Raw genomic sequence first — 16109 nt, 5'->3', positions numbered from 1 at the left:
AGAGATCCTCAGGAGAAGTGAAATTTGTTTCTGAATTGCTCCCAGGAAGAGGGTAGGGTCTTCTGGGTTGTTGCAGTAATTAAAACAGTGCACCGGGCTACCAAGGAAGATGTGGATTCTCCATCGTAGGAGATCTTGCTTTTAATTAACCAAAAAGGGAAAGGCTGTCACATGCATTGGTTGCTTTAAGCCTAGGGGTAGAGTGCTGGACCAATTGATCTCTCTGAGCTCCTTGCCAGCTCTTTCCAGACCAATGATTTAATTTGGTCAAAAATATCTGTTGTCCTTTTCAGACATTTTAGTCATTCTGCTTTACAACAGCATCTCTTCCAAGCTGGCCACACTCTCCTGTCTGGAGTGACCTACTCCTCTAAGACCACGATGTCACCCCTAGGGCCCAAGAAACAGCCCCCAAAGGTACAAATTTCTTTGAACTTTATTGATACACTGCACAATCACAACCATCTCTTATTCTTCCTGAATTAGAAAAGGTTACAACTACAATGTAACATGCACAAAATTCAGGTAGTATAGTCACCCTTAATACAACTGACGGAAATCAAGACTTCGTTGCTTTTGGAAAGAAGAAAAATAACAAAATTAAAATAACCCTAGAAGGCTGACAGTTTTCCTTTTTTTTCTTTTAATAATTCGTGTGATCATTTTTTTTCAAGCGTTTGAACATCGATTTTCTTTTTTTTAAGATAATTGTGAGACTGTGCATACCCATAGTCTTACAGCTAGAACTGAACCATTGATAAGTCATAGAGAACTTTGTTAAAACCTAGAGGACTCTGAACTTGACAGATAACATTTTCAGACACCCACACGTTCCTCACAACTGCACTTTACATGTCACAAGAAAGTTGAATGATTAAAAATGCTCCCGTTGCCTAACACACGGAGAGCAATTCTTCTGCTTTATTAGTATTTTCACTCTGCCAGATAATGTTAGGTGTAGCTGAGCAAGGCTTGTGAAGAACCCTCACCCTCAGCCATGATGGGAGCGGAACCATTCTGAGTCTTTGAGAAGGGGTTTAACAGCAGGAACCCGTTCCAGGTGGCCACCGCCAGCTCTATCACGATGAAGACAATCACATCTGATTATGCCCATTCAACATGGATTCGGACTCCCTTTTGAGCACCTGAACGACAATTCACACTGGTTTCTGCCATACTTTCCTGCCTCATCTTGTAATTGCCAATGTAATTCTCCCTCCTTTCACCTATTTCTCTTCCCCTCAGCAAAGAAAACAAGGGACAGCGGAACTGGCCTGGGTTTTCTCATCTCATTAGGACTCATCATCCTACAGGAACCGTTGGAAAACACTGCTTTTCTCGCCTCACACCTGCAAGGTTCCCCGATGAGGGCTCATGCTCTTCTGCTATTTCTGGAGCAGTTGGGAGTGAGTGACAAGTTGATGGAGACTGAGGCACCGCAAGACCTTGGGTTGGTCAGAAGCGAAGAATGAACCAGTTCCCATTGTTGGAGGACAATTCCCATTTGCCACCAGATGAAACTTTGGAGCTGCTTCCCCACAAATCTCCCTGTCAGTAAAGTCTTTTCTTCCATGGCCTGGGTTTGCATCTAGCCCCGGCAGTTTTCTCCTGGGGAGGGTTCGTTGCCAGAACTAAGGAAGGAAACCCCCATGCTCACCCCCTTCCAGCTGAGTGAGGTGGGCTAGAGGCCATTCACCACCTGGACTGGATGACAGGGGCAGAACCCCAAGTGGGAGAATTTGCCCTGACCAATGTGTAGTCACTTACAAATACTCTCCGATGCAGTGACAAGCTCTCAGCTGCCCTCTGCCAGCTTTCTTACAACTTGTCCAGCTTGGTGTCTCTTCTGACCTCAGGTCCTCGGTGTTGAGGGTAGGTTGACAGTGGTGGGTTCAGACCCGATGGTGCCAAGACCCTCTACCCTGACCTGAACCTGGTCCAGCCAAAGCCGTGGGGCACACTCTTACCGCTCCTTAGCAGGTTTCCAAAGGGCAGCCCAAGCTACAGAGGGAGGTGGGGCAAGGACCCTTGGGTACATCAAGGCCCCATATTTCCGTTGGTTCAACATCATGCCAAAATCTACCGAGCACCATGTTCCAACATTCTAAACCTTCAAACTCATGGATGATTCTCCGGCCCCCACAGCACCTCCGAAAGTCATGAAAAATAAAACCTACTTGGACTTGCAAGATGACAGTATCAGGCACTTGACATTAAACTACTGAGCAAGCTTGGCAATAGCCTTATGCTAGCACTTTCCTTGACTTTACTTTGGTGGAAGTATTCAGTATTTTTAGGGGGAAGGGAATGGGTCTTCAAAGTGACTCTGTTGCCTCTTAGTACTAGATTCTGCCTGAATGGATCTCTTGGTCAGTACCAGTGGGGGTCCCTTCCAGCCTGGCCTAATTGGGAAGAACAGTGGCTTATGAATAGCTGATGATGTGGAGGAAGACCCTGTGGGTCTCCCTACCCACATCTCAATGAGTGGCGACTGAGAGCAAATATCCTCAGCAGATTATTTCCAGAGTCAAAAAGCAAGTTGATGTGCAGCCATCCATCACCGTGGATCACCTACTCTGAGGAGGAAAACAATCTGCTATTCTTTGTCGGAAAAACTCAGCAGCTTGTCTATTCTGAGTTGGATTTTGTGATCTCAGTTAGCCCTGGAAGAGCAGAAGACCAAGGGCTTCTGTAATGTCATTCATCCTCCTCTTCCACATAGTTGTCAATACACAGCTCCTTCGTGAGCTTTCCCCTCGTGAGTTTTGCATAAAACTGTGTTCAACTTTCCTCACCCCCCTTCTGCCCCTACCCAACCCTGTTCTCCCCTCTTTGATTTCCACATCTGAACTCAGTCTTCCCCAGGGTGGAAGTGTGGGGGCTGACATGTAAAGGTCCTATAGTTCTGAGGAAGGGCAAGTCTGGAGGAGACCAGTTCCAATTTTGGTCTCATGTTTCTAGGGACCCATTTTGCGGCCTTCCTGGGTGGGAGGAGGAAGCCCTCTCCTTGAAAGAGAAAGTTACAACCTATTCTCATTGAGTGTAAAATGCATCCAACTTACACATTCAACCTGAGCTGTCAAGGTCTTTTTCCTCCCACATTCAGTTAGCAGCAAAGAAATGTATCTTGTTTATTAATAGAGCTCTCAGCATATTCCATTTAGTTCTACATGCAATGTGTCTGACTCTGACCCTAATTACTCAAGAGTTGCATGGACAGGGAGGTCTGAAATGGTTTATGCGCCCTTGAATCCAGACCTCATCACTTCTCTAGGGGAACCAGAAGAGGCAGGTTGTTTTGGTCAAATGTGTTGTATTGCCAGTAGCCCACGTCAGGGAATCTGTTAGGGAATGAAAATCACTCCTCTGAGTTAGGTGACTCAAAATTCATTCATCCCAACTGGGGAGCCCAGCATGGTGCAGGCTGAGGACACTTTGGAGACAGTGGTGCCTGGAGCTATTTTGCTGGGGGCTGGAAGGCCTGGGACCATCCTCTGCCAAAGAGGCATCTGGGAAAAGTTGGCCAGAGGACAAAAAAATTAAACCTTAAGAGAACTCTATGATAGGGGTGTTAAGGGCATCACCCAAATCCCCCGGGTAACGGGGAGGCAGAAGGAGCTTTGGGTTGGAGGAAGCTTGCCAGTCCTTCCTCGGTTGGGCCCCCAAAACATGGATTCCCCCAAGTCCCTCACTCTAGGCAGGGCTTCAATTATAGTCATTTAGGTTTGGCCATGGAAGTGCCCGGAAGAGGTTCAAGATGTGCGGCAACCCAAGCCCCACTATTGGTTCAAACCTGGGATTGGAGGGGAGGGATGGGAACATGCTTCCTGAAAAGAACTGGAGCAGAGCAGCCCAGCCAGAGGAAAGCTGAAGTAATTTGCTGTTCCCTTTCCTTCTCTCCCACCCCCTCGTTCTGTTTGCAGTGTTGTGTTAATCAAGTGCTTAGAAATTAAGTCAGTCGCTCAAGGGCCCTCGGCTCAGAAGTGCTTCTGAAACAAACACAAGCATCGTCAACACACCAGTCCCATCCCTGGCCTCCCCCGGCTTCTGAACAGATGGGTTTCAAGCAGACCAAACAGACGCTGGAGCAGAAATGGCCAACAGAGACAGAGCTGAGCCGACTGGCCGGTTGGTGTCCATTGGTTGCCGAAGTAATAGAAGACTACCTTCTGGAATTTCATTTTTTCTGCTCAGGAATGTGAGCTCTGGATTTAGTTGATTTGAGGCCTAACCTGCACTACCTCCAAAGGCAGAAATGAGGTTGTAGGATTCCGACCGGTGGAATTTTGAGGCTTCATGTCCAAAGGCAAGCCAAGTTTTTGCAGGAACTACTGTGTCTTGAGGAATGTTAGAGGTGCATAGGCCCCTGATGGGGAGTGAGAGCAATAGATCCCTGCTGTCATTGGTGCATTACCCAGCCCGCTTTGGTGTACGGGACCTCCGCCTCTCCACCCTACCCACGGGTTGGGGTATTGCTTAGGTTTGCGGTTTGCCTGGGAGTTAATTGGTTTGCCCATGTAGCACTGCTGGGGAGCCATGACGATGTTGGCGTTGGAAGGTTAGTTAAGGGAGGGGTGGAGAGGGAGAGGCAGTTGGTGATTAGAGATGATTATAGTGATGGAAGGAGGGAGAGTATAGAAGGGGAGAGACTTGCAAAGAAAAGTCTACCATTATGTTGCTTGATAAATAGAGTAATTGGATTGCTAGAAAGAAAGGCAGGTGGGTAGATAATTGCATGGATAAAGGGGGGAGTTGTGTGGATGGCTAGACATGTGATTTCCCTGATGGACAGCCAGAGAAGAGCCAGTGGACCAGCCATCTAATCATCATTTTTGATTGACTGGATGGCCATCTGCTTTTCTAACAGGGTGACTTGGCCCCATCTCTTGAGATCCCACCGGAAGAACTTTCCAACTCTTTAATCATCAGGCATGCTTCCAGTATGGATGAATTCCCCTCCTCCGTGACCCCTGACCAGCCACTGTGGGGTCTCCGGGTGTGAGGAAGGGTGGCAAGGGGCTAGGAGAATTAAATATCCACCCGAATGGAAGAGAGGTGAACCCAGAGTAATCAGACACTTTGAAACATGGAACGGGCGTGTTCACTGCAACAAGGAGAATGACCTGGTAGCTTAAGAGACTTAGATAAGAGGACACCTAGATGTAACTCTCGCCTCACACTGCGTCATATCCTGAGGTGTGTTTCCAGGGGTTGTGTGTTTCCGGGAGTTTCACCAGCTCAACTGAGACATACATAATCGCGGAAACTAGGGGGTCGAGGTGGGGCTGGGCAGAGGAGAGGGTGGGGCCGGGGTTGAAGAAACAGATTCTATTTTGAAAGATACCCATGATTGATTATTCTACACACTGTAGAGCCCTGCCCGCCCTCCCCTCCCCCACCCCCACTCATTCAAGCTGAAAAATATCTGGTTTGCCCTCCGCAGCGCAGAGTAAAGTCTGTGGTATGGAGAAGCCAGGCGTCGCTCTGAGAGCCCGAGGATTTCTTATCAAAACTTGATGAGAAAGTGAGCGAAGAGGGTCCCTGATAGCCAGAGACAGGCCAGTGCTCTTGAGGCTGAGCTTACCCCATCAATGACGGCTCCGGGGCCTGTGGGAAGGGAAGAGAGAGAAGAGTCATTTAGGAGGTAAGAGTTTCTCCCATCTTTGCCTTGAAGTCAAGCATATGGCTCCTTGGTTTGCCTCCCCATTCCCACCCTCTCCCGGCTCCTCCCTGTCCCTCAGGGGTCATGAGAAGCAGCACGGCGACATAGTGGATCGAGCACAGGCCTGGGAATCAGAAGATCATGGCTTCTAATCCCAGCTCCCCCACTTGTCTGCTATGTGATCTTGGGCGAGTAACTTCACTTTTCTGTGCCTCAGTTACCTCATCTATAGAATGGGGGTTGAGTCTGTGAGCCCCATGAGGGACAGGGACTGTGTCCAACCTAATTTGCTTGTATCCACCCACCATTTACATAGTACGCACTTAACACATGCCATCATTATTATTATGCTGGCCAGGGAAGGGATGATGTTGCAGACGATCCCTGGTTTTGATAATAATAATGTTAATGAATGTGGTATTTGTTAAGCGCTTACAATGTATCAAACATTATACTAAGTGCTGGGGTAGGTACAAAATAATCAGGTTGGGCACAGTCCCTGCCCCACCAAGGGGTCACAGTCTAAGTAGGAGGGAGGAGGATTGACTCTCCATTTTACAGATGAGAAAACTGAGGCATCGAGCACTTAAGTGTCTTGCCCATAGTTGCATAGCAGGCATGTGCCTGAGTCAGGGTTAGAATCCAGGTCCTCTGACTCCCAGTCAATCAATCTACCATATTTATTGAGTGCTTACTACTTGCAGAGCACTGTACGAAACAGTTGGGAGAGTCCAATACAACAGAATTAGCAGACACGTTTCCTGCCCATGTCGACCTGACAGGCCCATGCTCTTTTCACCAGGCCATACTGTCAGATGACTGGATTCCTTGAGGTGGGAAAAAATTGTCTGCCTCCTCCGTTGGGGGGCCGCCTGGACACGCTAAGACTGTGTGCGTCCCACAAGGCACGCAACAAAGCACATCATTCGGTACATTTTGTGGAAGCCCGCCAACTGCCCAAATATAGGACAACAATATCATGGAGGGAAAAGTGAATGATGACTGCAATCTGCTCCCGCTTCGAATCTTCCGATTAGCAGGTCTCAGAGAGCTCCAAATAGAAAATCCTGGGAGAGTCACCAGGCATCGGCTCCTAGGTGGCTGCCCCTCTCTGTGTCTCTCCAAGTTGGTACTTGCACCTCTGACTGCTGCTGTCTTCTATTTCTGCAACCACGCTATTACAACTCAACTACAACTGATGAAATCAAATTTCATGATGCTTGATCCTTTGGCTGAGTCTCAAGCAACAGTAACCTTTGTCTCCTTTGAAGACAGTGACTTTACCTATCAGACAGGGGTGCTGGACTAGGTGTGTCGGGAGAGGGAAGAGGGGACCACACACCTGCTCTTTAGAACATCAAGGGGACACTGATTTACTATTAGAAGTTTAAAAGGATAAGGTACTGTCATGAAATTTCGCTAGATCTGATGTTTGAACGTGGACTGTTTGATCCCTCTAATCAGAAACCGAGGTGATAAAGATGCTCTTAATGATTAAAAGAAAAGCAAAGAAATCTAATTAGCATGTCAGTGTGTGTGCGTGAGTGTTTTGGAGACTAGTTGGGAACACAAAGATATTTTCAGCAGAGCCTGTTGAGAACAGCAAATCCTGCCCCTTCAAATGGGATTTTTTTTCCTTTATTATCCTTAATTACAGCAGAAACACAGTTCTTTCTGACAAACAAAGCCAGGTGGTCTTTGTGGAGCAATTAAAGCTTCTTTCACACAAAAAGGCAGAAAATGGTACCATCTTTCCTTATGCTCCTAAATTTTCTCGGGGGGAGGGGCGGGAGGTGGTGTTTGTGCACACCAGGGTGGATATGTGTGTGACAAATGAAAGCTTAGGATGTTATCAAAAGTTAATTTAAATGTTTCTCCTCACAGCCAGGCTGTAAGAGAAGACTTGAGCCGTTGCCGAACCTGTGTAAGGGCTTCTTTCAGTGCTGACATGGGCAAACCTCTGATGTACAGTGACAGAACTCTAAACGTTTAGATTAATAACCAGATGTCAGCCATTCAGAAAGGGGAGAGTGGGGGATGGGAGAAGAGGAAAGGGTGACGTAGAAACCCATCAGGAGTGAAATGTGGACTGTCTGAATATTTTTTTTTCCTAATATGTTGACGTTTTACAGGTTGGGAAAACGATCAATGATTGCACTGCTGCCGTCAGCCAAAAGCAGTGGTGTTTCTGACTCACTGTCTCCCACCTGGATTGAAGTTATAGATTAAAAGAAGAAAATGTTTTTCAACTAGAAATAGACAACCACATGCAATGCTGGATGCCTTTGTGGTCTAAAATCTCTTGAGTAGCTTTTTCCTAAATAATACACTGGATTGCTGGATGGTTTTAAATGTTCAGAGGACCAGAAGTCTGAATTCTGGATCATCTTTTCCTAGTGACCCCAGATGTTGGAAGAAGGAGCCCAAGAATGTGCCCTCAGTTACAGGGGAGAAAATGTAATTTTCCATTTGCTGTGACAATTGGTATTTGAATGTAGGTCCCCGGTTTTCATACCAGACCCTAGTGCCCTCAGTTATTTACAACTGTGGTGCTCCAAATGAATGCACGCCATGATTCTCCCAGTCATTTGTCGCCACCATCCCCTGACTTTTGGATTTTGTACCCCCAGAAGGCATCAGCCATATTCAATATCCAGTTAAATTAATCCAATATTGGCACTCATTATCTGCTCTTCATGTGCCAAGCCCAGCACCAAATATTAGGGGAGGTAAGAGATAACCTGATCAAAAATATTCCACGACCTACCCAGTCCTCAAAGTCTAAGGGGAAAGGGGAACAAGTATCTTATCCCCATTTTACAAATGAGGAAACTGAGGCACAGAGAAATTATGTGCCTCACCCAAGGTCACAAAGGAGGCAAGTGGCAGAGCTGGGATTAGAAACCAGGTCTTCTGACTTCTAGGCCTGTGCTCTTTCCACTAGAATACCCTGCCTCGCTGAGTCAATACTTCATTTGCATGGTGATCCTGACCTTTTACACTTTATAAACAATGTCTTGACCAAAGCAAAATTCTTCCAAACCGAAAGTCCTGCCCAACCCCGTGGGTAGAATTTTGGCCAGTTGTTAGCTGAAGAGGCAACAGTGTTATTCACAAGACCAAAGACATCTATCTGGCTTCATGGTCTAATGGAGAGAGCTCTGAACTAGGGATCAAGGGACCTTAGGTCCCTCCAGCTCCATCCTTGGCTGACTGCATGACCTTGGTCAAGTTATTTAACTTCTCATTACCTCAGAATCCTCATCTATAGACTGGGACTAAGATAGATTGTGAGTCTTGTATAGGCTCACCTAACTTTGTATCTATCCCAGTGCTTAACAAAGAGTAAGTATTCATTAAATGCCACAATTAAATCTGAGCAGCAGTTTTTAGGAACAATTGATCATAACAAATGGGGAATGGGGAAAGATCTTCAGAAAAGTCCTTCAAACTCAGGTGCCTTATTCAGACCAGGCTTTTAATATATTATACAATAGAAAATTGTGCCATAAAGGAAAATCTCCATCACCTCATGAAACCTCAACTAAACAACAGATATTCAAAAGAAAGAGCGACAATTCCTTCAGACCAAACTGGACAGTTTCAGAACCAACATGATAAAATCAGCTGTCCTGATGCTCCCAGAGGTAGATGCTGGTCAGAGTGATTACTTTCAAGTGTTGGTTTTATAATTCACTGTACTGTTATGTCTCCCAGAGGCATGAAGCTAACTCTCTTTCAATATTTTAAAACAAAAATGTCTAGCCATAACCAGTAGATGTCCTAGTAAAACTGATAGAAGAAAAAAAATCCACAAAACAGTGCACTGAATTACTGCAGAAATAACCACATCTGACAGGCTGATGGTGATCAAGGATTTCAAGGTGTGTGTTGATAATGTGGACAAAACTCAGAAAAAAAAATAACTTGGCTTAAAATCTAAATAGCAGAGGTTGACTCTTTTCGGTGAGTGTCAAACACTATTGCATTCCTAACAATGCCACCCTCTACCCATCAAACAAGTGAAACTTCAGAGTTCCCCTGAGGTCTGAACAATAGAATCTCAATGATCCAAACATTACTTTGCAGCAAAATCCACATAACAATGCTGGTACCAAGGAATCACTAAATACACAGATAGAGTTAGTTGTCTACTTAGAGTAATAGTATTTATTCAGTGATAACTGTGTGCAGAACACTCTACTAGGCCCTGGAGTAGATACTAGATAATCACATCGGGCACAGGTCCATGTCCCACATGGGCGTCACTGTCCAAGTAGGAGGGACAACAGGTTTTGAATCCCTATTTCACAGATCAGAAAACTGAGGTACAGAAAATTTAAGTGACTTCATTCATTCATACAGTATTTAGTGTGTGCAGAGCACTGTAATAAGCACTTGGAAAGTACAATTCAGCAACAAATAGAGACAATCCCTGATCACAACAGGCTCACAGTCTGGAAGGGGGGAAATAGACATCAAAACAACTAAACAGGCAGCCTAAGGCCAATCTAGTCTATACAGCCAAGCTAGACAAAGAACTGGTGAATGGTGACACAAGAGTCTCCCAATTATCAATAATGAAATATTTGAGAAGCAATGTGGTCTCTTTGAGAAGCAGCATATCCTAGTAGATAGAATGCGAGTGTGGGAATCAGAAGAACCTGGTTTCTAATCCCAGCTCCATCATTTGTCTGCTTTGTGATCTTGGGCAAATCACTTCACTTTTATGTGCCTCAGTTACCTCATCTTTAAAATGGAGATAAAGATTGTGAGCCCCATGTGGGACAGAGACTGTGTCCAACCCGATTTGCTTATATCCACCCCAAAGCTTAGAAGAGTATCTGGCACCAAGTAAGTGTTTAACAAATACCACAATTATCATTATTATCATTATTATTATTACTATCATTACTGGAATACAGGTAACTCACCAGGATTGAAACAACCCCAGCTGTACTTCAGTCTCTTTGGGAAAAACATTTGAGAAGTGGTGATAACAGGATACCTTAAGTGGCTCTTTCAAAGGACATGAAATGGAAACCGCGTGGAGCTTCTGTTAGAGTGTAAGCTTCTTGTGGATGTAGAGCATGATTTGGGATTTTGTTGTACTTTTCAAGGGCTTAATATAGTGCATTGCATGACAGTAAAGTGTTCAATAAATACTACTAATGTTGCTGCTATTTCTCAGTGCACGCCACTGCTGAGGAGATGCATAAGGGCAAATTGTGAGCCAGATTTATGGAATGTTGGGAAACAATAGCAGTGGGAAATCAGGAGTGGAATGACTTTTCTCAGGTCAAGTAGTTGTGGAAAAACAAGGTGTAACCAAATCAGAGCTAACAAAGGAACATTCTTACATGTGTCCAATGTGGAGTGGGTGTCTTGTCCTAGATTTCGTCTGCCACGCTTTGGACTGTCAGCAGCATCCCCTCATACACACACAGTTCCACTTTGCCACCATCCCCCACCCTCTCCCTCAAATTCCTTTGGCCCTTAAGGAGTTGGGGGAAAAGAGAAACAGAGCCAGCAAGAAGCCTGTCCTCATTTCACAGATTAAGGGCCTCGCCATCTCAGGCATCTGGGGCTTTGGGGAAGTAAACACTGCTCCCCAAACATTTGAGGAAAATCCTTCTCCAAATGCAATTTGCAAACAAAAGAGCAAGGTTTTCAGCATCTCCATTTGCAATTTCAATATTCCCACTTGTAGCCTTTATTCTTGACACTTCTCAATGCAGCTAATTTGTGTTGCTTCAATTTCACAGATTAAATGGGAGAAAGCTGTTTTTCCCACTGCCGCATCTCCTCCCCCGTTTACTGCTTTGTTTGCTTTCCCTGTCCCTCTCCCCTGCTAGAGCTCAAGTAATCCCAGCATTTATATGCCTCATTAAGTCCATCGCGCGCTCTCCAGTGCCGGATGTAATATCAAGTCAAGACTTTTTTCTCCTTACAGCTCCACCTCACTTGAGAGGGAGGTCAGCAGGTCCTCTCCCCCCGAGCTAGGAGACAACAAACCAGCCAGTCAATCGGGTGGGAAGGGGGTGAGTTCACCAAGAGATTGAGCTGTGGTACCCACCCGTAGAGATGGGCAGAGCTGCCCCAGGCCAGCATTAATAGACTAGTAAGAGGCTGGACACCTTGAAATTGATTGACAGGCCCTGCTTTGAAATAATAGCTGCTTTGAATAAAGGAAGACTGTTTTCACTCTGTCCCTGGGCAGAGTATTCTGTCTGTGTGTGACTTTGCTTAATTCCCACCTGCCAATTCTCTTCCACTGTCAAGTACAGTAATCCTCACACAGACAGCGCTTAAGAAATACTATTATCTCTATTACTACTATACACCCAAGGCCCCATTTTGGCCTCTGACGTGGGCCATCTTCATTTTCCATATGCCTTGGTTGTATGTGGCATAGTCTCTCTGATTCTTTTATCCAATCAATTAATAGTATGTACCAAGTACTTACTCTGCACAGAACATGGGCAAAGTGTTTGGGGAATACAGTAGAGTTAGTAAACATGATCCCTTCCCTTAAGGAACTTTACATCTAGTCAGGAAGGCAGACACTAAAATAAATTACATGTAAGGGGATGCATATCACTTAAAAATACTTACTTAAGTGCTCTAGCCAGGGGCAGGGGGTGCGGGGTGGTGAGTGCACAAATACCTAGGTCATGTGGAAGCGCTGGAGTGGTACTGGAGGGGAAATAGTGTAAGGAAATGAGAGACTAATCAGGGACGACTTCATTAGGGCTTTTAGAAGGGCTTTGAAGATGAGGAGAGGGGTAGTCTGCTCATTAAGAGGGATGAGGAAGTTCTTAGAAGGAGGGCGGGAGCAAGAAGTGGACAGAGGGAGAGAGGAGAGTGAGGCACAGTGAGTAGGTTGGGGTTAGAACAACAAAGCGAGAGGAGTCAGGAGAAGTAGGAAGGAGAGAACCAATTGAGTATCTTAAAGCCTTGGTCAGGAGTTCATTGTTTGATGTGGAGGATGAACAACCATTGGAAGACTTTGAGGAGAAAGGAGACTGGCGTTAGCAGACCATGTTCAGTATAAATCATCCAGAACCCTGAAGGGCTGGGACCCTGCATTTCTCCATCTAATCAATCAATCATTGAGTGCTGCTCCTGGGCAGACACAGTATACTATTAAGCATGAGACATGCTTCCCAGCCTTGAAGGTGCTTACAATCTAACGGAAGAGGCTGGAAGACATACACTATTTACAAAGAGTGGAAACTGAAGGAAGAAGAGGGATATAACAGGGTGTAGCATAAATATTTTTGTGTGGAATAGCTGACTAAATAGCTGAATATCCCCATCTTTAGCATTTCTGCATATATGTTTATTCAATTATATATGCATATTATTTATTCTGATCATTTGAGCTATAAATATTCATTCATTCAATAGTATTTATTGAGTGCTTACTATGTGCAGAGCACTGTACTAAGTGCTTGGAGTACGCAATTCGACAACTGAAAGAGACCATCATTGCCCAATGACAGGATTACAGTCTAATCGGGGGAGACAGACGGACAAAAACAAGACAACATAATCAAGATACAAATGAGCACAGTGCTGAGGGGAGGGGAAGGGAGAGGGGGAGGAGCAGAGGGAAAGGGGGTTTAGCTGAGGGGAGGTGAAGGGGGGGAGGGGGAGGGAGCAGAGGGTAGAGGGGGAGCAGAGAAGGAGCAGAGGGAGCAGAGGGAAAAGGGGAAGCTCAATCTGGGAAGGCCTCTTGGAGGACGTGAGCTCTCAATATGTGTCTGTCTATGTTATTAGAAAGTCAGCTCCTTGTGGATAGGGAACATAAAACTATTTTGCCTTCCCAAGCACCCAGTACAGTTCACTCAATCGAGTATATGCTCAATGAATACTAATGGTATTGAAGATTGATTAAAAATATCCAAGTGATCTGATCAACTAATTAAGGCTATGTATTGAGCAATTAATATGTGCAGAGCCTCATAATAAGTTCTTAGGAAAGTACAATAGAATAAGTAGACATGATGGCTGTCCTTAAGGAGTTTGCAATCTAGTAGTAGAGAAAAATGCTAAAATAAATTCCTGCTTGGGAGAGTATGTATATGAATAAAGATATGTATGTAAGTGATGGGGGAGTCAGGGGTGGGTGTGTACCCAATTACATATGGCATATGTACCTCAAGTGTATGGATGATACTGAAGGGAGGGAAAGCAATCCTGAGGATAGGGGTTGAGTTGAGTTGATTTGACTTGGGTTTAGGGGAGTTCATCAGGGAAGGCTTCTTGGCGGAGATGGGATTTTGGGAGAGCCTTGAAGATGAACAGAGCTGTGACATGTCATATTTAAAGATGGAGGGAGGGAGCCGAATGTGGCATGAGTGAGTGATGGAGGTGGGAGAATAGAGAGAAGCACATTTAGAAAGAGAGGTTGTGGGGGAAAGTTTCCCCCAAATCTGACCATCACCAAAGGGGAAGGGAGTGGTGTAGAAACTTGGGATCACCAAAGGGGAAAGGAGTGGTGTAGAAACTTGGGATGCTGTCCACTCATGCCAGTTCTCATCAAAGTTCTCAGAGTAATAATAATAATAATAATGTTGGTATTTGTTAAGCGCTTACTATGTGCTGAGCACTGTTCTAAGCGCTGGGGTAGACATAGGGGAATCAGGTTGTCCCACATGGGGCTTAATCCCCATTTTATAGATGAGGTAACTGAGGCCCAGAGAAGTTAAGTGACTTGCCCACAGTCACACAGCTGACAAGTAGCCGAGCCGGGATTCAAACTCATGACCTCTGACTCCAAAGCCCGTGCTCTTTCCACTGAGCCACGCTGCTTCTCAGAGCTTAGTGCAGTGTCTCGGCACATGCTAAGTGCTTAACGAAATACCATCTTTTTTAAAAAATGGCATTATGGTCAGCTACTGGCTTACTATGGCCATTATCTGATTCCCTTGCATCTACCCCAGTGCTTAGTTCAATGCTTTGATACCTAGTAAGTACTTGATAAATTCCAGTATTATTATTACTGTAATTCAATTAATACTATGATTAATTAATTGCAATTAATTAACACAATTAAAATTGACTGAAAAATAAAACCTACTGGTAAGAGACTTGTGAAAGAAAGACATTATTATCATCTAGTCAGTCCCCCGGCTCCAAACGGGATCCTGTCCTGACCAGGATCCCAACCCAGCTGGGCACCAAGAGGAGGTGAAACCATGATGCCCCTCTTAGGGGGAATCTCTTTTGCTTTACCAACTTCACTGGGTAGGCAGGGAGGCGTAGGGAGGGGATCCAACCTTTCAGTTCAGAGTGTGGGCTGAAGGGGGTCAGGTTTTCCTGTAGGGAAGCCTCTGAACTCCCAAAATAGGGCAAAACAGTTCTGAGCCAACTAAGGTGAAACTCGGCCATCTGCACTCACCATACAGGGTGATGCTGGCGTTGGTGTTTCCCAGCTTGTTTGTTGCGACGCAGGTATAATTCCCATAATCCTTTTCTGAAACATTGAAGAACGTCAACGTGGACATACGGCCTTTGTTCTCAATCCTCACTCCATCCAGTCCAGTGGCTAGCCTACAATGAGAGAGAGAGAGAGAGAATGTCATCCCAGTCTCCGTAATCTGTCATGTCTTTCAGCCCTCGTCTTCTCTCTCAGCCCAGTAACTGTCCAGCCAGAAATTCTGCTGGAGGGACATAGCCAAGCAAATGGGAAATCAGTGTTGGGTAGTTCATGAACTTGGAAGTGGGAAGGGGATTATCTGGGACTCTTCCAGAAGCCTGCCAGTTACCTGGAAATTATCTGGAAACTCATGTACCTCTAAGAGATCCATCAGTATTTATTTCTGATCCAATCCAATCAGTCAGTTAATTGGATTTATTGAGTGTTAGCAGAAAGTGCAATTGTGAAGCAGCATGGCTTAATGGGAAGAGCACCACCCTGGGAATCAGAGGACCTACTTTCCAGTCCCAGCTTTGCCACTTGTCTGCTGTGTGACCTTGGGCAAGTCACTTAACCTCTCTGTTTCTCAGTTACCTCATCTTTAAAATGGGGATTATGACTGTGACCCCATGTGAGACATGGACCGTGTACAAACAGATTAGTTTATATCTACATTAGCACATAGTAAACACTTAACAAATTATCACCATCATTATTACTGTTACTAGCATTATTATTAGAGAAACAGAAGAGGAAGCACATTATGGCAATTCCTGTACAGTTGAATTTACAATGGTCAGGGCTTGGAGAAGAGGAAAGAAAGAACAAGGGAGAGAACTGCTAGATTCACTCACCTCAATCAGTCAATGAATCAGTGCTATTTACTGAGTGCTTACTCTATGCTGAGCACTGTAGTAAACCTTTCAGAGAGAACAACTCAGTAGAATTGGTAGATAGGTTCCCTGCCCACAAGGAGCTCACAGGCTTGAAGGGGAGACAGTCATCAAAGTGAATTACTGAAGG

The 16109-nt window shown here is 45.2% G+C and overlaps 1 protein-coding gene across 1 annotated transcript in view; it reads right to left on the bottom strand.

Annotated features, from left to right (window-relative positions):
* Positions 1-418: 418 nt before the first annotated feature.
* OPCML (opioid binding protein/cell adhesion molecule like) overlaps positions 419-16109 on the bottom strand; it is a 343304-nt gene continuing 327613 nt past the window's right edge. Inside the window, exons 9-10 of the mRNA XM_029075283.1 lie at positions 15069-15220; positions 419-5607 (exon numbers count right to left, since the gene is read on the bottom strand). Coding sequence (XP_028931116.1) covers positions 5507-5607; positions 15069-15220 — 253 coding nt within the window. The 3' untranslated portion in view covers positions 419-5506. The remainder of the gene's footprint in view (positions 5608-15068; positions 15221-16109) is intronic.

The sequence above is a fragment of the Ornithorhynchus anatinus genome, chromosome 11, assembly GCF_004115215.2.
Source record: "Ornithorhynchus anatinus isolate Pmale09 chromosome 11, mOrnAna1.pri.v4, whole genome shotgun sequence".
NCBI lineage: Eukaryota > Metazoa > Chordata > Mammalia > Monotremata > Ornithorhynchidae > Ornithorhynchus > Ornithorhynchus anatinus.
This window is presented reverse-complemented; position numbering and strand designations above follow the sequence as displayed.